We start from the raw sequence: 23,013 nt of genomic DNA on the forward strand, positions 1-23,013 counted from the left end.
TACTTTTACTTATCAAATGTACATTTTGTGACAGATGCAGTGCACACAGTCTCCTCTCAGCTGTCTTGCATCGCACAGAGCGCATAGCAAGTCTAATTGAGTCAACTTGTATTATGCTTACCACCAAGTTCTCCCACACTGTGCTTATGGACTAGTATAGTATGTTTATATCAACGGTAATCAAGTGCTTTAGTTGGTAATACAAGTAGACTCGCTGGAATGAGACAGGCGGACGAGACCGCCACACACCACATATCTGCCACATATACCTCCGTCCCACATGTATTTATCGTCATATTTTTCTATATAAAACAGGTATGATATGGCAGATATATATATATGGTACATGGCACTCCCACGTGCCTGTCCCGCTCCAGTTCTGCGTCCAGTTGAATGCAAGTATTGAATGCAATGATTCAAGTAGATCCTGCAACCAGGGAATTGTCGACATGTCAATTGAATTGTCAATGAAATTGAATGAATTCAATGAATTGAATGTCAATGGAATTGTCGACAGGGAATTGTCGACAAGGGAGCAACACGGGAATCTACCGCCATTTGGCTCATGTGTGAACGGCGAAAATGCCTGGTCGAAACAGCTTGGGATTCCATGGAAATGACAGGGAACTGTGTGAGAAAGAGGCTATAGTGTCTATAGTTGAATTCATAAATCTATTATAACTGAGGTGTATATTGTACCAAGCCCCTAGTGTAACTTACATGACCGATACAGTACAAATACATGCAAAAGAAGTCATCCAAGACACGAGACACCATTTAATTCACAACAGTGCATTTATTTTAACTGGTCAGATATTGAACATTGCCATCACAGTGTTTTCATCGGAACAAGCGAGGGGAAGAAGAAATCACACCGAACGGTACAAAAGGACCAGTGCTTTGAAAGAGCAAGAAACCAAACAGTGCTTATCTAGAAGATAAAGTGCAACCTATTTCACCAGGTGGCTAATGTAAACATTTGAAGAGAACAGCGAGGTCCCGATAGCAGAACACACTGAAGGCTTATCTCCCCACAGCTAAGGCTGGGAAGTCCTCAGGGTCATCAGGGTTTGGAGCGTGGACATCAGCCTAAAGGAATACAACACAGGAGACTTGAATCTCGATGGTTTCACATGATGGGCGGAGGCCAAACACCTCTTGATCTTCAATTTAAATTGGGCATTGATGCCAATAAGGAATTTGCATTTGTCAGTGAAAAATGTGCACCAAATTCAAGCAAGTTGCACAGGACAGATGACATTAAGATTTGGCCAAACTTGAGGTATACACCTGGTGGAGGTAGAATTGGTTTGATACAGTTCCTTATTCCTGAATTACAATGAGCCTGTCTTCCCATTTCTACCTCCACTGGTATACATCAATGTCCTGCACATAGGAAAGAAGAGATTACACCTACCTTCTCAGGCTGCCTTGTCTCTGCTTCTCTCTCTGGTCGACTGCTCTGCCCTCCTCGTCCCCCTCTGCCTCTCCCTCCCCGGCTGGGGCGCTGCAGACTGCCAAAGTTGATGTCCAGACGGGAAGTGATGTCATTCAGGGATCTGCGCAGGAAGTGGCTGTAGTCCTCCTCCTCCAGAGACTCCTCCTTTGGGCTCTAAAGAGGAAACACCAAATATGATCAGATAAAAACATTGATAAGCAATTGATAAGTGCTCTTACGTTCTGTCGTTCTCACTGTGGCGTTCATATTCTCTCTTGCCCCACAAGTTGCCACTAGAGGCATCCATGTTCCTGAAGGGATGTACAGTCTTTGGAATATAAACATAATAACCAAATAGCTTATCCAAACTCTGCTTTCATCCCACACACTATTTGTTGTGTGATTTATCTTTTATCAAAACAGACCAAGTCTGAAAACCCAGTTGAGTTCAGATGTAAATCGAGGAGCTTACCTCAATGCATTTGGACATGTGGATGACCGTGGCTTTGGAGGGGACATTGCTGTCTGCCTTGCGGAGCTTCAACTCAGCCTTGGGGCGACTCCGCTCTTGCAGGGCCTTCCACTCATCCAGAGACATCTCCATGGCAACCTGGACCACAACTTCCCCCTCCACCTGTGATGCTCTGTGATGAACGATGAATGTACTTTGCATTTTCCTCTCATCAGTCAGGGTGATTCTCACAACAGGCCTGAAAGGGTTGGATTGGAGACCCTGAAAGGGTTTTGTGTATATACATACTGGTATATTACTCACTGGTTCTCCCCCTCCAGCTCCACAGGCTGTTGGGCCTCCTCAGATCGGACACCACCAGCATTTGTTGTAATGTCCATCCCATCACTGCAATGTATGATTCATAATAATATAAACATTTTAAATTGAAATATAACAAGACCTATAAAGGAATGTCCTCATATTTATATTGTAGCGAACTCACCCCATGGAGTCTTGAACCGATTCCCAGTTCCAGGGGCCTCTGCCTCCTCTCTTCTCCTCAGGAGAGATGCCTCTGGAATTCAGTAGAGAGAAAAACAAAAACAACAACCATATGGTAATTAATGGTGACAAATTACAACATACAGATCAAATTGATTGATGCTCGATTGGTAAGTGCTCTTACGTTCTGTCGTTCCCACTGTAGCGTTCGTATTCTCTCTTGCCCCTCGGGTTGCCACTACCGGCATCCATGTTCCTGAAGTATGCTCCACGTCCTCCTCTCCCCCCTCGTCCTCCTCTGGAGTCAGAGTATGCATAATAGGCTGGCCTGGGGATAGTCACAGTATATCATGGTCTGCACAAAGCAAACTTCCATGATGACATTTCCTTGGAGAAACTTACTGCTGGATGGAATACTCCAGTGGGCGCTCTTCTTCGTTGGTCCTGCGCTCCCCAAGAACAGCACGCCTTGCTCCCCTGTCAGCCTCTACCACACCCCTACTGTCATTATGGGTCACTCCACCTCGGGTAGAGCGCTTACGACCTAAAAACATGACCATATATTATAAACAAATAGTGCATTTCAATATTCTAAAATGGCTTCCAGTCCTCATCTTCAAAACCATTGGCCTATAATCAGAATAGTTATTTTTTTCCATGAGCATACCAGATCCAGCTTTCCTGTCTAAACAGTCAAAGTTGTCCTAATATAACTGGTGTCCAATCAAATCTTGAGAATATCTATTATTAATCTAATGTATCTGTAGTCTTGATTTCAGAAAAGTATCATACAGGGTCAAAAGTAATGTGGTGCATTGGCTTGTAATGAAAAAAACAAAATCCTTGATTTAACCTATTCTCTATCCCCCTGTAAGTAAATAGGGCAGTGGCTCTGATAACTGGAAGCCTCCACTAAAACACCTAAGGCATGTGTTTTGCTAGGCAGACCCATTGACATTGCAGAATCAGCAGCAGTCTGCTGACAACGCCTAAATAAACTTGGCACTGGACTTTCTGATCTAGAAATAGTAGGACCAGGCAGAACTGCCAGAATTCCTCACTGTATTACAGAGATATATATATATTTAAACAAATAAAAAAGTAATTTACTCTGATGTCCAGACGGGAAGTCCAGACTTATTCGGTGATATTGTTACCATTTTATACAAAAGTTGTCAAGAAATGTGTCAGAATAGAAATAATCAGAATAGTTTTCCCCATGAGCATACCAGATCCAGCTTTCCTGTCTAAAAAATTGACAAAATTGACAAAAGTGAAAAATTCAATAAAATACTGATTACACACACACAAAAAAGGATGCACACTAGTCTGTCACTAGCGTCAGCAGGCTGATAATGAATGAAGTATAGTTACTATCCTACAAGGTAGCTTATCTAGTTCACTTCAAACACACTGTTCCACCTCAGACGACACGGACGTACGTCCAACCTTTTAAATGTTACTTAGTTTGCTGTGAGAGCAACCTTTTAAATGTTACTATGTTGTGAGAGCAACCTTTTAAATGTTACTATGTTGCTGTGAGAGCAACCTTTTAAATGTTACTTAGTTTGCTGTGAGAGCAACCTTTTAAATGTTACTATGTTGTGAGAGCAACCTTTTAAATGTTACTATGTTGCTGTGAGAGCAACCTTTTAAATGTTACTATGTTGTGAGAGCAACCTTTTAAATGTTACTATGTTGCTGTGAGAGCAACCTTTTAAATGTTACTTAGTTGCTGTGAGAGCAACCTTTTAAATGTTACTTAGTTTGCTGTGAGAGCAACCTTTTAAATGTTACTATGTTGTGAGAGCAACCTTTTAAATGTTACTATGTTGCTGTGAGAGCAACCTTTTAAATGTTACTATGTTGTGAGAGCAACCTTTTAAATGTTACTATGTTGCTGTGAGAGCAACCTTTTAAATGTTACTATGTTGTGAGAGCAACCTTTTAAATGTTACTATGTTGCTGTGAGAGCAACCTTTTAAATGTTACTTAGCTTGCTGTGAGAGCAACCTTTTAAATGTTACTATGTTGCTGTGAGAGCAACCTTTTAAATGTTACTATGTTGCTGTGAGAGCAACCTTTTAAATGTTACTTAGTTGCAGTGAGAGTAAAGCCGTTTCACCTGCATCATGTCTCGCCTGCCCATCCTCTCCGGAGCCGTCGGTCACACATGGCGCACGTCTGTCTTTCTGTGTTTCTCTCTGCTGCCCTGTTTGTGTTTTTGGCTTCACTTTGACTTTCTTTTGCTCGTCTTTCTTCTTATTCTTCTCCTTCTCCACTATGGCCTCGTTTATCAAGTCGAACGGGTCGGCGTCGTCATCCAGGAGCTGACCGAAGCGATTCTCTACAACACAGCCGTAGGCGCTCGGTAACATTGTTGCGGTGTACTTCAAGTCAAGCTTGGGTATTACAGCTTCAAACGGAAGACATCAAATGTTATCCTCTTGAAACTGCTACCGAATTGTATGAAATACAAACGTAACTTCACTTTGGTACCAGACGGCTAAGAACAACGCAATAGCGATCTGACAGGGACGCGAACCACGCACGCACATTCCCGACGAATGATTTTGGTCCAGACTTTTTTAAACGCTTTCATGTGGGAATATAAACACACCACGCCCTCGAACAACTAGTCTGTTTAATATTCATGATGAGACCAATACGGGCCCAATTCCAATCTGACCACTCCAATCCTTTCCACTTTACCACTCGTGATCTTAGAATTATAAGGTTCTATCTCCGTTTAGGGCGGTTCAGAGATATTGAGCGTCAAAGTTTTGACATTCCATTATGTTTTGTGAGATGGAACATTTGTATTTGATTATTACTAACTCAAAAATGTAAACATTTTAAAAATAACAGCACACAGGCATTAATAAACACAGAATGGATCAGATTATGTAAAAAATTCAATTTTGACAAAAATGGAGATAGAACTAACGTCACGAGATGTAGATATGTAGGTACTTGAATTCAAGAGCAAGCGAGAAACAGTCAACTGAGCATACTACACTATCTATGCTATACATCATTTTAATAACATGGTTTACGACGTATTGCATATTGTTGAACATGCCCTGTGAGTGTGTTCGAGATACACACGAAATACACACTATATACCACTGTGTTACAGATATACACACACTCTCTCTCTCGTTGCAATTATTTTGCAATTATTTGGTATGACCAAATATATGATATATGATTCATATGTAATTACCATATTACCATAATATTACATATTACATATCAATCACAAGTTTAGAGGCAATTTCATTTTATTGAGCCACATGGCATGTTCAACATGACTGCAACCTTTGTTTCAGTAGCGTATCGTTTCCACCCAGCGGTTTATTACGTAACTTCGGCGCCTTTGACTCACTCTTTCCCTTTAAATTGACCAAAAATGTAATAACATCAACATAGGCTGCTGTGTGCGCGGGAGAAACTTTTGATCGGCAGTGGTCCAATCGAAGCCTACTGTGAAAGTCACCGCCCTTCATTTCCATTGGTCCAATCGTTGCAGAGCTTACCCTGCATTCGTGTTCACTGTAGCCATTGGTGCGTTTTGATGTCAATCCGTAAAGGCGCGCTCATGAGTGTTTAAACCTCATTGGATAAAAAGTATCAACCAATCTACATCCGGTTAATGTTTTAGACCGTGGTCATTGGCTCCTCTGTTGCGCTGGTTCGGGTTTACCTCATGCTTTGGCTCTTGTAATAGGTTATTTCCCCTACATGTGGTAAGAGGATTTAATATCCCCTCGACTGATTCGTCAAATGAACCGCCCAGGCGCGATTTGCAACGCGGGAAAGGTTTTCAGGAGGCGCACACTGTGTCCACATTGACAGCAAGAACATCGGACGGTACATCCTCGAATGAATGAATCTTTGTGACATTTTTAATAAGGAATCGTGGCTCGGTTTTCAACCTCGTTGGAAATGAAGAATATTTTTACTCCGGATTGAATAGCGTGATTCTTTGGGACACTTTCAGTCTCTCACCCAAGTTGACCCAACTAGTGTTAGGGAGCTTGAGTGACCATTTTATTGAAAAGTCGTTTAGTTAATAGACATTATTTATCTGCAAGTAATTCCTGAATGTTTTAATCGTTTTTTGCATTGTGTCGGAGTTTTACTGATATCTTTCTTGCGTCTCTACGATGGCCGAGAACAAGCACCCACAGGTTATTTTTTGCAACGACTCTCCCAAAAGGGTCTTGGTTTCTGTTATCAAGACCACCCCGATCAAGCCGAGGAAGACCGAATCCCTCATGCCGACCAGCCCAGGGTTCAGTGACTTCATGGTTTACCCGTGGAAGTGGGGAGAGAATGCCCACAACGTGACCCTGAGCCCCGGGTCTGTCAACGGGGCTGCCTCACCTACTGGGACCAATACAGCCAGCGAGGCTGACCTGACTGCCTCACCTGATGAATTGAACAAGGTAATTTATGTTCGGTATTGATCAAGTTTATTTGTATGGCATGGGTTTTGTTGAATTTGTAATAGTTAATAATGTGTCTATATGCGTATAAATGAAGGTGTTTGCTATGCATGACTCCAATAACATTACTATGACCATAATATAGTTGTATAATGTTGCAATATCGGGCTGTTACTTTGTTTTTGTTGACTACAATTCTATAGTTTCTACAATTGTACAGTTTTATAAAAGTGATGTGGTCACAAGTTAACGGATTTGACTGCAGCACTGCAACATGCATCAGATTGAAATGATGATGCAACCTAGATGCAATCTCTATATCTTGCGCCTATTATGTGAAAGTGAACTGTATTAGAAATATATATTGTCTTTGAATATTATTGTAACTACTTGGGAGAAGTGCATTTAAAAAAAGGCCCGCGCATATGGGTGTGACATGATGGATTTTAAACCTCCTCAGTCACTTCCTACTGTAGCAGGCAGCAGCTGCTCATACATGACGTCGAGTCGCGCGCCAAAAAGGATACCGGATGTGCATGAAATGAATGAATATGTATGTTCTGCCTAACCACGTGAGATTGCACAGTAACTAATCACCACCCTCAATTTAACTGTGTAAGACATTCCTCATATATTTGTAGGCAAGAATCAAGACGGATAGGTGACCATTGTTATTGGTCTTTTTCTCTGTTCTTTTTGTTCTTACGTTCATGGTGAAATTCATACATTTTACTACAATTAATCTTGATATTTGATACTGTGGGGGGAAACTCAGTTTGAACTAGCTGTGGTTCGTTCCTAAAAAGTCACCTACATCATTGTTGTCTTTCCCCACAGTAAGTATTATCACTAAGCTTTAATTGATACAGGAATGGAAATTAAGTTAAATGTTCTTTGTTTTTCAGGATGGTACTCGGCGTGGTCGTCCACGTGCTGACACTGTTCGTGAGCTGATCAATGAGGGGGAGAGCTCTTCCAGCCGCATCCGCTGCAACATTTGCAACCGTGTGTTTCCAAGAGAGAAATCCCTTCAGGCTCACAAGAGAACACACACAGGTGAGCAGGGAAAAAGAGCAGGAAGAGTTTACAGAATAGTAGTGGTCATTAGCGTCCTTGGGTTTGAGAAAGGCGCTAGACAAATCTAAGATATTATTATTAAGAACTAGATGAATCTGATATGTTGGAGTGGAATATAAGATGCATAGCCTGATGATTTATTGACAAAAGTAGTAGTAGTAGTAGTAGTAGTAGTAGTAGTAGTAGTAGTAGTTTAGTGTGTACTAAGCAACTCCCGGGACTGGTGCCTGCAAGTGTTCTAGACTTATAACTAGGTAATAACTGTTAAAACCTGAACTCAATGCTCCCATGAGTACACAACAGTTAACTCGTCCATCTCTCTCTTTCTCTCTCTCAGGGGAGAGGCCGTATCTGTGTGATTACCCTGACTGTGGGAAAGCGTTTGTCCAGAGTGGCCAGCTGAAGACCCACCAGCGTCTGCACACTGGAGAGAAGCCCTTTGCCTGCTCTGAGAAAAGTGAGTGCACAGCTAGATCGTGCTCTTGCCAAGTCACAAAATTCTAAGACAATCCTCATTTAATAATATATATTTTCCCCAGGTTGTGGCAGTCGCTTCACCCATGCCAACAGGCACTGCCCCAAGCACCCGTATGCCCGGCTGAAGAGAGAGGAGCCCAAGGAAGGCCCAGGGAAGGCCCAGTCTGTGGACAACAAGGCTGTGGCAGAGTGGCTGGAAAAGTGAGTGGCGTGTGGGGGGAGACACAGACTCAGGATACGATCCATAGGCAGATAAGAGCGTGAAATGATCAAAGACTTGGTCAATATCAGCATTTCTTTGTGGTTGCACTGTTTACTCTTTATTTAAATAAAGTATGTACTTTCAATTTGTTCTAACATTAGGTCCTGCTCACATTGTAGGCCATTCACACCATATTCCCCTCCCTTATCCTCACAGGTACTGGCAGACCCGTGAGCAGCGCGCCCCTGCTCCTACCAAGGGGAAACCCCAGGGTAAGTGCGGAGTCGAAGACCAGGAACAGCAGGACCCCATGGAGTTCCTCCAATCAGATGATGAGAATGGGGAAGAGGAAGAGGAAGATAGGAAGGAAGAGGAAGAAAAGGGCAACAGGGGAGGAGCTGTGACGCGACGTCTCCAAGAGCAACGGGAGCGTCTCCATGGTGCCCTGGCGCTTATCGAGCTGGCCAACAATCTGTCTGCCTGAAACCACAACCTACTCCTAATCCTGAAACCATATCCCAGCCAATCCCCTTCCGCCTCCCTGCACAGAATAGTGGGGCAGGCACAAGCTAAAGCACCTTATTCAGCTTCAAGTTGTATCGTTATTAGGCTGCTATGATTGTAGATGTCATTACATGAAGAATGTTTTTCTCTCTCGTCTGCCTTTCAAAGACAGGGAGAGAGTACTTTTCTAATGTTTTTGGTTTGTTTGCACTTTGGTGATAACGAGTTATTTTTTTGTCTTTTACTTTTAAACTTAAGTATATTATTTGTATGTGTGAGAGAGAGAGAGAGAGAAAGAGAGTGTGTTTATATAATAATGGATGTATATATGGATTCAGCTCAGATGGACGGAGCGATACAGGGTGCGTTTAGACATAGGGCATGTTGGGTGCATCTCAACTGTGTAAAATAGCTTCCATATCTCCTCTCCTTCAACAACACTCATTTTAAAACAGGGCTGAAACAACAATATATCGGGATCCTATCATGGGCTTTAGACTGTTCCGCAATCTAGTTCTTTCAGATCAGTGCAGATGATGGAGAGAACATGAGGAGGTAATGCCAGAATATTGAGATGCAACCACCTGTTGTTAGGGAAAGGAGAGGTGATCATTGCAAGCCTAATCAAGAAATACTGGCTCGGCACAAGCTTTCACAAGAATCTACGCTCAGATGCCTTTACCTATCACACACACACACCTATCACACCCAGAGGAGTTGCTCTTACCAAATCACGTTGCCAGACAGCTAGGGTGCTAAACCCTAGCCCCGCCCTTCCCCTATAGATACCCTGTAGATCTGAAAGGATTGGATGGGTGTAAGCAATATGCTGGAAACTTGACCTACCGGTAGCCTACCAGAAGAACATGTTGAGCCAGCACCCTCCTATATCAATTATAGTTACACAAGAAGTGTCTAAGGATTGGGGCTAGGAATCTGACTGGGCAAGAGATGTAGAGCCAGGGTATGTAATGTCAGAAATGCTGACATCTTTTATATTAAAAGACAGCAGCCGATTTGAGAAAGCCACGTAGACCCATTGGTGGTGTATGTACAAGTCATCTCTTCAATCGACGTTTAGGTATTTATTTCATCATGTTTATTTTTCCTTTTTGATAACCGCTAACAAGCTGTCTCTGAGTACTGACATAGTAGCTCTACTAAGGGAAAATATTGATCATGGCTCCCCTCAAACTGTACACAGTATGTACATTAACAGAATTATTACTAGTTCATTCAGTTTGTCAGAGTTAATTCACCAGTGGCAGTCAGTAGGAGCTAACATTAACGTCATCCTCTAACAATACCCATGCCTACAAGTTTACCTTTTGCTCCAGCGCTCAGTAACATACATCAGTTTAAATGTTGCTCCTCTTTGTTTCAGCACTTGTACCTGCTTGTAAGTTTTGCATTCATGGATTAAGCTTGCAGATTTTGTAATTATCAGACCTGTTTAGAGAAATGGCACTTGTTACTATGTAAAGTGATGCAATGATTGCTTGGCGATGTTTTGGTATTTGTTGGCAACACTACATACTTTTTTACATTGTTAAAAAGCTTTTGATAAATAAGATGGCCAATATATTTGGAAATATAGGTTTTGATTGTGCTTGATGAAGACTGTGCATTGTGTGACACCCCAGATACTTTATTGGTCAGAATTCATGTGTTTGAATTTATCTAATGAATGCTTGTCCTGTCCTAAACTGGAAGACAATTCATTTGTAATTATCAAAATTATGTGAAATTATTATGTAATTCTTATCACATTATGTATGTGATAATCAAAAAACACCAAAATGATGTATTATACCCAAGTATAGTGTGTATCCTGATGCATTTCTAACCCTTTGATTATTATTTGGTTTAGTAGATAATATATTCCACAACATGTTTGTTAGAATAAATCGACTGCACACGATCTACAAGAGCTTTGAAGTTAATGTTCAGGTGATTATGGAATTCAGATTTCTCTACCCCTTCATGTTACCAGATCATAATCAGTGTGTTTGTTTGTTATTGGTCTTGGTAGGAAATGTTCTTGCTTGCTGTGTAGGGGTGACTTTACAGATGTCTCTGTTAAAGCAGTCCACACCAGAGTAGTATATTAGAAGAGTGGTGCCAATGAGCTTTAAATAATTCCTGGTTAAACTTCATGATTTACCCAATATATATATTTTTTATTGGACTAACATCTGGTTGCCTGGCAACGCGTTCCATCGGAATAATGTAAAGGTATTATAACTACCGTATTTTCCGGACTATAAGTCGCACCCGAGTATAAGTCGCAGCAGACCAAAAATGGGTCATGAAGAGGGAAAAACCACATATAAGTCGCACTGGACTATAAGTCGCATGGTTCAAGGGAACGGGCTTGGCGGAATCAGCGGGGAAAGAAGACCCTGTTGAGCTTGACTCTAGTCTGGCACTGTGAAGAGACATGAGAGGATTTGTAAGCCCAGGAAGGACATAATTCACGTTGAAACTTCTTCTGAAAGGTTAAGGAATACTTGTATTATCGAGTGTAAAGTCCGCTAGCTAGCGCGGGGCTAACAACATGGCGTCGCGGAGGAAAAATGAAACTTTGAACAGCCTCTAAAAGGTAATAAATGACTTTAACATCGTGTGTAACGTTCATAATAGCGTGTATAACGTTGATAATATAGTGCTTAATGTCCACATTGTCGAGTGTAACGACTATTTATCGTGTATGAGGCCATGGGAAAAGATAGCTTGGTGAAAAACGGAAGTAGGTAGGATGCTACAAACAATGTAACATTGAACAGCCTCTAAAAGGTAATAAATGACTTTAATGTCGTGTATAAACGTTCATAATATCGTGTATAAGGTCCATAATATAGTGCTTAATGTCCACATTGTCGTGTTTAATGTCCACATTGTCGAGTATAATGGCTATTCTATCGCGTATGAAGCGCTACCGGAAGTAGCAAAATGCTACTCGCGGGTGCAACATTGCAACGTTAAATAGCCTCTGGAAGGTATAAATGACTTTAATATCGTTTCTAACGTCCATAACATTGTGTATAAGGTCCATAACATCATGTTTAATGTCCACATTGTCGTGTTTAATGTCCACATTGTCGAGTATAATGGCTATTCTATCGCGTATGAAGCGCTACCGAAAGTAGCAAAATGCTACTCGCGGGTGCAACATTGCAACGTTAAATAGCCTCTGGAAGGTATAAATGACTTTAATATCGTTTCTAACGTCCATAACATTGTGTATAAGGTCCATAACATCATGTTTAATGTCCACATTGTCGTGTTTAATGTCCACATTGTCAAGTATAATGGCTATTCTATCGTGTATGAGGCGCTAGCGGAAGTTACTCCTTGGTTCATGTCAGTCAGAGATTACCGTATGTCAGTTCATGTCAGTCAGAGATTATGAATTATTGATATATAAGTCGCACCTGACTATAAGTCGCAGGACCAGCCAAAGTATGAAAAAAACCGCGACTTATAGTCCGGAAAATACGGTAACTATTTGCCATTGGCCAATAGAAAGTTATGCCACTCTTCCTTATAGAACACTCTGGTCCACACTGTTGGTACTTTTTGGTCTTCAATAAACACCATCATTGATCATGAACCACAAGTGTTCTTCGTTTCTTTAAAGTTATTGTTTGACATGATTGGCTTTTGATAGAATCATCTAAGTTATATAGTATATACTATATGGCTCTGTTTTCTTTGTGATATGATACAATGGTGATACAGTAAATCAATGTATGACTGGGTCAGAAGATCATCATACCAGGTCAGATGATCATATTTGATATGTCAAATGTGTTTTTAAAATTGTTTTTTTTTACAAGAAAATATGGAACACTTATGAAGGCTAGCTGACTAAATAGCTCATTATTCTGCTTTGTAAAATACCCTCCTAAATCGACCTTCACCAATAATATAACAAAAATAAATATGTTTTTTAAAAATTAAAAGATTTGCCCCAATATGGAGCAGTGCTTAAAGCACACAGAAAGATAAAACATTGATCGCAACCTATACAGTTGCAGTACAGGTTTTTGAACTTATTTCACAAACAGTTCTTCTGTTGAATTTTCCATTATGGGAATCTTTAGCTGATCCTCATCTTTGCTCCCATTGCATTTAGATGGTTCGCTGTTGTTGAAGATCAGGAAGGAGTACACAAGTCCACCTGCCATGCTGGATGGAAGAGAACATACAAAATAAATAAGGTGTACAATCAAATGTGGAGCATGAATGTACTCGTTCAAAATTAAGAGATTTTTTAACTGGTATTTCAGGTTCTAGAAACTCCAGTCAGGATGTAGAAATTCTAGGAGTGCCAGTTCAACCATGTCAACAAATGCCTATTATGACAGGACTGATAGTATTAACTATAGTATATGTAAAATATACATTCTTACCAAATATTCAGCCCTAAGAAGTTGGTCCATGAAAACAGGTAGTCTCCACCTATAAACATGCCAATGTATGCCACTCCAACATTCTGAAAAAAAAGGTTTCGCTTTATACGACAGACTCTACTAATAAAGTTAGATCACAAATTGATTCTCACAGAATATGTTCTTACCTTTATTGCACCCACCACAGTGGTAGTAAGGGCTGAGTTATAGTGGCTACAGAGCACTATAGAATACATCAGCACAAACCTGAGACCAAGACAAACAAGATATTTACCATGGAACACTCACCTTTAATTGCAATTTGAGCAAGTTTTTCTGGTTTAGCCAACATTGTCACATTTATATGCTCTGGCTGCTAAGGAATTATGTTTTAAATGCTGATAAAAGTTTTAATGGTTAAAATGATAATCTAATGTTCTCTTTTTCACAGTAAATTGTAGACTGTCATATATGTACATACCCCATTGTGCATGACATCAGGAAGCAAAAGATGAAGGTAGCGTTCCACCAATGTTCAAACATGACGGCCTGTGAATATTAAGCACACAACTGGTCAGACTGGCGCACTTAATCTTGACACATCTTTGTTGTTTCCGGAGTGAACAGTAGGAGCATATATACTGTACTGTACCTTTTCTAGATCACCAGTGAAAGCACTCATCAGAAAGGTTGGGATGACAATGATCAATGCATTGTAATACAAGACCCCATATTTCCCAAGACCCTTTATAGAAAAAGCAACAAAAAAAATCAGGTATGAAACAACATAAAAGACACACTATGACAACATTCAAACGTTTACTCTCATCTCTACCATTAGCAACTTTTCATAGTTACACAGGACAGACGAAGTAGGCACGAGATGTACTATAACAACGCACCATAAGCATTACAGAACACAATTTGGAAATTGAGACAGGAGTCTGATTTTAGGTTACAGTGGGTTTGGGACTGGATATAGGCAACTATCCAGGGCAGGAGAACATATTCCTTCCCATGCCATCTTCTAATCTGAATGGAAAACAGTCAGGCCTACAACCTAGACCTACAGGCCGCGGTTAAAACATTTGCACTAAGAAATGCAAGGCGACACAGTTTATAGGCTACTAGTAGGATATAGGCAAATAATAAGTCAGGAGAACTAAACCCCTCAAAAAAAGTTCGGAAACGTTATTTTGGTTGATTATTCCTCCCCTTTAATAATACCAATTGGTATTGTATTTTATATCGTTGGAAAGCCTGATTAGTCACCTTTACAACGAGGTACAACTTGTAAGGATCATGCATTCGTGGAATGAGCAACACAGCTAAACGTGTGGGTAGCGGCCCAAAGATATTTGCAATATTCTTCTGTTGGTATTCACTCTCGTTTTTAGTTGCTTGGTGGATTGGATGATTGCACTCTCCCACAGTAATAAGGAAAAAACAACACATATTGGCAATTTTTACACTTTATTCATTTTACACTGTCAGAGACCTCAGTAGCGTGTGGAAGATCCATACGCAGTCACAACAGCTTGGCACCTCCTCCTCATGTTGGTCACCAGCCTGGTCACATACTGCTGTGGGATGGCATCCCATTCCTCAACCAGGATTTTAGCTCAACTAGACCGCAACTAGACCGCACGTACAGCACACCCAAACTGATCCCACAAGTGTTCATTTGGGTTGAGGTCTGGATTCACGGCAGGCCATTCCACCCTCTCCACTCCCAAATTCTGGAGGTACTCTGTGATGATCCTGGCTCTGTGGGGGCGAGCGTTGTCATCCTGGAGGATGGAGTTAGGTCCCAGATTCTGGAGATATGGGATCGCCACTGGCCCCAGAATATCATTCCTGTCAATTAGGTGCCATTCAGGTGCCAGTCACACACCTGTGACTGACATACACCTGCCAGCACTTGAAGCTCAAAACGAGAGTGAATACCAACAGAAGAATATTGCATTGGGATTTTGGCAAATGTTCTTGGGCCGCTACCCACACGCTTAGCTGTGTTACTCATTCCACAAATGCATGATCCTTACAAGTTGTACCTCGTTGTAAAGGTGACTAATCAGGCTTTCCAACGATATAAAATACAATATCAATTGGTATTATTAAAGGGGAGGAAGAATCGACTGAAATAACGTTTCCAAACTTTTTTTGAGGAGTTTACATCAGGAGACCATGCAAGGCTACACAGTGCATAGGATAGCCTACTAGTAGTCCCATAGTACAAGACAGAAGGACTACATCAGGAGACTAGTCTCTGACGTGGGAAAAGGTTGATTTAATTTACGATTGCTGTTCGCTGCTGAAATTGCTACAAATATTGGGCTGCCTATCAATATCAGATTCTGTGATTGCTATGCTTGGAGAAATGTTTATTGGTCTTAATGTTCTCATGTTTAGTCTTACATTTGTATGTTTCATGTAGCTAATTAATACATGGTGTTGCAATGCTGCCATTTAGGCAGTTGGTTGGCTGCAATAAAGTATTGACATTAAATGCATAACAGCATAACCTGCTAATCAGCAACCAATGGATCTTTTTTTGTGTGTCTTTTCCAGGTATTTATATGATTTAAAAGTATACTTACTTTATGATCGAGTGGCTGACGTATTCAATTTTATTACGTTTTTGGAGGAAGGGAGGGCTTGAAAAACTGTGTACACCAGATAATCGAATTATATCTATTTGGCAAACTGCAATGTTTACTTTAAGGGTGGTTGATTGAACAGGAGAGCACATGGAACAGGAGAGCACATGGAACAGGAGAGCACATGGGCAGGGCTTTCGAGATTTGATAAAGCACTTGCAAGATTTGCGTACCACTTCATATACCAACTGTTTGTACTTTGCAATATGTACTGTATAGGAGGCCATCCATTACAACAGAATGCTGAATACTAGTCCAACTTGCCATCTATGTGTATGCAGTATACAGTGCCCTGCAGAAGTAATGGGACAGTGAAGTATGTTTTCCTATTTTGTCTCCAATCATTTGGATTGCAGTGAAGTATCTGTAGTTTGGCTGGTGACATATTATACACATGGTAGTCTCTGACACTTTCATGCCTACCTCCTTTGTTTTTTTATTAATTAAGCATTCTTCAGTCATCAACTATTCAAGTTTTCCTTGGCCTATCAGGACATTTACTGTTTTACTTTGGATTTTTCAGCCTAGTTAAAGCCTAAATAATCTTATTCTATTAAGCATAGGCCTACCTTGGTCCCCACTTTTTTCTTGGTGTACACACCACTGGCTGCAGTGAAAACATCGTTGAGCAGAATGAAAGTGTAGGCTTCCATATCAAAGGCCAGGTCAGAGCTGCAGGAGGGGGAGATGTGAGAGAGGTCAGGGTACAATTAGTCAGAAACAACAATGACAACCAAACATCACATCCGATAGCCTACTACCACAGTATAACTAAACCACCATTGTTTCTGTAAACCCTCAAAATAATACCAAGACAAGATGCTGGTATCACTAATGAATTGTTTTACTTAAAGTGCTGTAGTTTGCAGAGGTCATAATGCTTGGCTACTTGAGTTTTGTTGTACTTTTTTCTGTTTGTTACTGGGATTGATAAATTGAGGTATTGGAAAGAGGAAGCCCGTTGTCTTCTTTAAGCTCTATATTAGATCTGAAAGAGACAAAGTAGAGATTCTCAGCTTTAAGGTTTTTTTCTTTCAGATTGGTTTCACCATTTAGAAAGTACAACATCTTTTATAATTACTCCCCCTATTTCAGGGCTCCAAAAGTTTAACCAAGCCATAACACCCCCTCCACCATATTTCACAGATGAGGTGGTATGCTGGGGATTTTTCAGCCTAATAATGGCTTCCTTGACTTTCATTGACAACTCTTTGGTCCTCATGTTGACAGACACCAATAGAAAACGCCCAAGGCAAATGCAAAGCCTAACATCAATACTAGACAGACAGCTCTCTTATGCCTCCACAAATTATGTGATGGAACACACTTGACTCACCAGAAACACCAGTCAAGCCAATTATCCCATTACTTTTGAGTACCCTAAAATAGAGACTATGTATAAAAAGGGTTGTCATTTCAAAATGGTGAAACTAATCAGAAAAAATAATACATTGAATTAAAGCTTAAATCTCTACTTTAACCTCATAGTAATGGTTTGATTTAAAATTCAAAACTGTTGGGAGTATAGAGCTAAAAGGAGACGGATGGAGGGCATTGTAGGTCTGGCAAATCAATAGACTTATTGTACCTTGCTGCCACGAAAGCTCCAATGACTATGGCCACAACACTGTAGACAAGACGATTAGGAAACCTTTTGCTGGAAAGAAAATGCAAGTGATAAATAATAATAATAATAAAACAGTTATAATAATAATAATAATAATAATAATAATAATAATAATAATAATAATAATAATAATAATAATTGGTTTTATATAGCGCCTTTCTCAAACCCAAAGACGCTTTACAGATTTTACAGACAAAGTCAGACAGAAGAAAAAAAAAGACAGCGACAGTGACAAAACTAGACTAGGGGCCAAAGGCCTTGGTGAACAGTTATGTTTTGAGGGCTGATTTGAAGGTGTCCAGGGTGCGGGCATTGCGGATCACTGAGGGGAGAGGGTTCCAAAGGGTGGGAGCTGCCACACTGAAGGCTCTGTCCCCGAAGGTCCATAGGTTTTTGCGGGGGGTGGAGAGCAGACCCATGTCTGAGGACCGCAGGTTCCGGGATGGGGTGTGTTGGCAGAGCAGGTCAGTTAGGTACTGGGGGGCGCAGGTGTGGAGAGATTTGTAGGTGAGAAGGAGGATTTTGTAGGTGATGGGACTTGACTGGGAGCCAGTGGAGGTGAATGAGGGTGGGGGTGATGTGCTGCCAGGGCTTCGTGTGGGTGAGAACCCTGGCAGCAGAGTTCTGCACATACTGGAGCCTGTCCAGGGCTTTGCTGGGAACCCCGAACAGGACTCCATTGCAGTTGTATAGCGCTTTCTCACGGACTCAAAGCACTACATGTAAAAATATGAAAATACAAATATAGGAGGATAGTCACAGAACTAACAAAACATACAGCCCTATATATTACTGCCTGTAAAGTTTTTTGTTTTTTTTAGCAAAGTCTTAAAAATGTCAACACTGTCAGCAGCTCTGACATTTTGGGGGCAGAGTATTCCCCAGTCCACAGACGAGGAGCAGCAGATGACAAAGCGTTGTCACCCACAGTGCTCAGACTGGTTCTGGGGACAGTGAGGAGGCCAATCAGTGGAGCGGGGGAAGCGGGTGGAGCAGTATGATATGAAGCGCTCAGACAGATAGGCTGGGGCAGAGCCATGTAGGGCCGTGTAAGTGAGGAGCAGGACTTAAAAGTCAATCCTTTGATAGACAGGTAGCCATAAAGCTCATAAGGAGGAGTAAGGTACCTTACTCCAAGGTAAAACTTGTCTGTAACCACCAGATCCAGGTAACGGAAATATGAGCTTTGATGATAATAAAGTAAAAACATCTGAAACGTGACAAACCTTAAAATGATTGCCTCCATGAGCATTGTCATTAATATGGTGAATTTCCGTAATACTGTGAACATGGGTAAGCTGTAAAACATTAAATCAACTGATTAATATAATCCATAAAATGACAGTAGCACTTTTTTACAGAATCATTTATTAGGGCCTAACAACTTTTCAGACTTAAACCCTGGCCTAGACAGTACGGAATGGTGTTAAAAATATACACATTTTATACAGTTACTATCTGAAACCCTACTAATGCTGTACCTTAGCTTCTTAGTGCTTGCCAGTCCTGTTATGTGATTTCCAACATACAACAGAGGCAAAGGGAAGATCTGTATACCAAGAAAAACAATCCACATTCCTTTAATATGTTCAATTAAAGTTTCAAGGAAAACATTAATAGCTTTTGAGACTGACTGACTTACAATATCTGATTGTCATTTCTTGTACAGGCGTGTGTCCGCTGCAACACAGACGCAGAAAAAACATTAAGAAAGAATCACTTACTTTGTAGAGAATACTTTTGTTAAAGTCTTCAAAATGAAGTGTTTGGTTCATTTTAGCAGCATAGAGAATGATGATAGTGGCCACCATCTGTAATAGAAGAGGCTTTAATTACAACATCTTATCATTTAATTTCAAACCCATATACAACAATATTGCCAAATGAACATGGAGTAACGTTACCTGGCCAATTCCTACACACATGTAGGAAGGGAATCTGGGGAAAGCCACAGTGAAAATGATAAGGCACACACACACACACACACACACACACACACACACACACGAAAAGACACACACACAGAGATGCAGACACAGACACACACACACACACACCCACACCCACACCCCCACACACACACACACACACACACACACACACACACACACACACACACACACACACACACACACACACACACACACACACACACACACACACACACACACACACACACAAAAAGACACACGCAGACACACTAATCTGGATGAATCAGGGATTTTCCAGCCGAGCGGACCGTGTTGAGGTCCTCTCAGGACAGCACTTAATGCAAGGCATGCGGCGACAAGTCAACTAACAAACGCAATAACACATTCTATTTATTTTTGCACATTAATTGCTTGGAGCCTAATTTGTCTTAATGACAAAAAACACATTTGTACTGTACCTACTGTCTGCACCTGCAGTGTCGACCTGATGAAAGCGCTGCTTGTCTTACCTGAAGTTTGTCAGAACAGTTTTGTTCACCACAGTGATTAAAAACGAACTGCCCGCGTAGAACGCAGCCGAGAACAACTTCTGGAATCGAGAAGTTTCATCTTCTGCCGAGGTGGGCTTGACAAACATTTTAATTCAGTTGAGAGACTATTCAATACTTATTAAGGCTCGAGACGTTTATGATTGCAGCTTTCTTTCCTGTCACTTTGGAAGGCTGTGTCATACTGTCATTGCTCCAGGGAAGGGGCAGGGCCAGAGGAGGCGGGCTACTGAGAGGCATTCACAGGACTGTTGTATGCTTTGTAGAGAGATTAACTTTTATTAACTTTTTTGCAAAAAGGTGCTTCACTTTTTTATTTTGTGTGAAAGAAATACGATTGCTGTTTTATTATTGCATCTGAACTTCAGTTTCATACAAATGGTCAGTGAGCAATCGAGAAACAACTGTAACCACAGATAAACACAGAAAAAGGAACAAAGTAGTATTAGGTAACTCTTTTCTTATGCTAAACATTGGCGTTCGCAGTTTGATAAAGCACTTGCAAATAGTCCATTACGAATCAGTTGCAGGGTATTCTGTTACCCTGTAACATTTTTTATTATTATTATTGGAATTTTAGTAATCATCACAAATCATTACAGCAATATAAACATTTCCAATAATGATCCCTCCCCCACCCAACCCTCCTGCAGCTAGACCAAACAATGGCCTAGTTAGTATGTGCATATACTGACAATGATAACAAAAATACATTACAATGAGCAATAACAACAATGAATTATGTGCATTGGTGTAAAAATTAGACGAAGTAGTTCAATTAAAAAGAAAAAAAGAAAGAAAGAAAGAGGTAAAAGCAAGGAGAAGTAGTACTTGTAGGTCATTGTATTGCATAACAAGTTAGGCATTCAACACATGTTTTCACTGTGATGCAATATAGTCGTTCTGGGGAAAGGGAGGTCAGACTCTTAACATACAGAGGAGGGGCTGCCAGTGACTGTATAACATGTGTCTGTCCAACCGAGCTATTATTAATATTATTATTATTATTAGAGAGGTAAACGAGATCACATTTGCTTGCTTTTCTATGTAGCTTTACTGACAATCTTTTGCTTGCTTCAGGTATTGCCTTCTTCAGGTATATTGGTTTATTTATTAACGGGATCATATTGACATTTTTAAGGTGATATTTGAATGGACCTGACAAAGAAATGTTGTGTTTGATGCAGAATGAACCTTAGCACTGGGGAGAATTGTACAGTATCATGTGAGGGTTGATGAATCCTCCAGGGGGCGCTATCGCATAACATTTGTCAAGTTAAATGGTAAATGGACTGACTTATATAGCGCCTTATTCCAAAGCGCTTTACAACGGCCTCTCATTCACCCATTCACACCCATTCACACCCATTCACACACACATTCACACACCAATGGCGGCAAGCTACCATGTACCAAGTATGATTCCAAACAGGTCTCCTGTCTCACTGAATCCAACATGGCCTCCACATCCCTCTCCCTAGAAGAAAGGAATGTTTGCATCTCAACAGTTTAAACTTGAAAGTTTCCTCAACCTGTGTCCTTACCTTTGACTGTTACTACAGTAATAACAGTGTCACAGGTAAGATCATTTAATGTAAAATGTAACTAAATCCCACAGTGTTGATTCAAAGCCAAAATAATTCAGTTTGCCTCATCCTTTGTAGTTAGTCCTACACTGGTCACCTTTTGTTGTATTGCCCCTATGGCGAGTGTTTCTTTGACTGAAGTGACTGGCGAATTCTCAAAATGGCTTCATGTGATTGGACGAACAAAATGTCAATCTTTCAGCCCTGGACTCAATGCATGGTGAGGCCAGGCCTCCCTTGCCCACCCATTTTCAGTGATTTGGCCAATCACATATTGCCATGAAAAAAATTGCATTACATTGACTTCTATGAGAAACCACTTTCCTGGGGGAGGCCTGGCCTCCCTCAATACAAACGGATAGGGATTCTGGCCTGTAGGTGCTTTACAATTGCAATATTGGGTTTTAGCCATGGACAAATTCTGATTTATGAACAAAACGGAAATAATATTAATATAAAAAAAAAAAAAATGTGTTTTTTGTTAAATAAATAAGTAAGTGTAAATAACCCAATGAAAAGTTATTATTTTATGTTAATTAACCTGCCGTACATTTGTACATTTCTAGCTTACTTATTGCAGGACTGGTTTGTTATGTGATTTATATGTTGTTTGAATAGGATATCAGTGACTTTTATTTCGAAGAGCTTTAGGCGAAATGTATGTGTTTTGTTTTGATTCGGCTTCCGTAATGATGAAGCTCGCGACATGTTTATTATTAGCTCTGATGACAAAAGGATAACGTAACGGAAGAAAGTTTAATGGACCCGTATGAGGCCATAAGTTCTTACGGTGCAATTTATTCGTTTGTTTAATATATTATATGTGGACTTTCACGGTTAAATGAATGAAAGAAGAAGGAAATAAACTGCAGTAAGTTTCAAGCCATTTCATATAGCCTACGGGGATCCGTTACAGTAAGACATCCATAAGACATACCAGTAGGTGACGTGCTAGTAGGTGACAGGGTGGAGCCAAGCTTGCCCTTTACCACACATAAATCTGTGATCTGTGACAGCTATAATTACACTTAAGAGAACAAATTCCTGGCATAAAAGGAGAAGTAAATTACTTCTCCTTTGTGACCATTGATTACTGCAATGTTTTGGTGCCATTGATTATAGTTGTGATGTCCTTATTTCTTTTTGTTGTTTTTACTATACAG

The 23,013-nt window shown here is 40.6% G+C and overlaps 3 protein-coding genes across 3 annotated transcripts; 1 reads left to right on the forward strand and 2 right to left on the reverse strand.

Annotated features, from left to right (window-relative positions):
• Positions 1 to 963: 963 nt before the first annotated feature.
• On the reverse strand, positions 964 to 4,771 carry LOC308157142 (intracellular hyaluronan-binding protein 4-like; the record flags this gene model as incomplete). The annotated part of the gene is made up of 8 exons (XM_080530629.1): positions 964 to 1,089; positions 1,418 to 1,612; positions 1,911 to 2,082; positions 2,214 to 2,297; positions 2,395 to 2,466; positions 2,578 to 2,721; positions 2,796 to 2,937; positions 4,519 to 4,771. The coding sequence occupies 8 exons, from the start codon at positions 4,769 to 4,771 to the stop codon at positions 1,024 to 1,026; spliced, it is 1,128 nt and encodes a 375-aa protein (XP_080386755.1). The 3' UTR covers positions 964 to 1,023.
• A 1,791-nt stretch (positions 4,772 to 6,562) lies between these two features.
• znf367 (zinc finger protein 367) lies at positions 6,563 to 9,084 on the forward strand (the record flags this gene model as incomplete). The annotated part of the gene is made up of 5 exons (XM_080533093.1): positions 6,563 to 6,844; positions 7,750 to 7,900; positions 8,259 to 8,378; positions 8,461 to 8,599; positions 8,817 to 9,084. The coding sequence occupies 5 exons, from the start codon at positions 6,563 to 6,565 to the stop codon at positions 9,082 to 9,084; spliced, it is 960 nt and encodes a 319-aa protein (XP_080389219.1).
• Positions 9,085 to 11,587: 2,503 nt separating this feature from the next.
• slc35d2 (solute carrier family 35 member D2) lies at positions 11,588 to 20,423 on the reverse strand. The gene is made up of 12 exons (XM_080532375.1): positions 20,226 to 20,423; positions 19,690 to 19,723; positions 19,510 to 19,596; positions 19,267 to 19,334; positions 19,012 to 19,083; positions 17,747 to 17,815; positions 16,728 to 16,830; positions 14,151 to 14,243; positions 13,980 to 14,047; positions 13,687 to 13,765; positions 13,520 to 13,602; positions 11,588 to 13,295 (listed from the first exon to the last, which is right to left on the reverse strand). The coding sequence occupies exons 1-12, from the start codon at positions 20,351 to 20,353 to the stop codon at positions 13,160 to 13,162; spliced, it is 1,020 nt and encodes a 339-aa protein (XP_080388501.1). The 5' UTR covers positions 20,354 to 20,423; the 3' UTR covers positions 11,588 to 13,159.
• Between the last annotated feature and the right edge of the window lie 2,590 nt (positions 20,424 to 23,013).

The sequence above is a fragment of the Nansenia antarctica genome (assembly GCF_963989245.1).
Source record: "Nansenia antarctica genome assembly, chromosome: 5".
NCBI lineage: Eukaryota > Metazoa > Chordata > Actinopteri > Argentiniformes > Microstomatidae > Nansenia > Nansenia antarctica.

Excerpts from the sequence above, each read along its gene's own strand:
- slc35d2 (XM_080532375.1), bottom strand. The coding sequence starts at position 20,353 with ATGTTTGTCAAGCCCACCTCGGCAGAAGATGAAACTTCTCGATTCCAG. Across the intron at positions 19,335-19,509 it reads ACAAAAGTATTCTCTACAAA|ATCTTCCCTTTGCCTCTGTT; the intron begins GTAAGTGATTCT and ends CTTGGTATACAG. Across the intron at positions 19,084-19,266 it reads GCAAGCACTAAGAAGCTAAG|CTTACCCATGTTCACAGTAT; the intron begins GTACAGCATTAG and ends AATGTTTTACAG.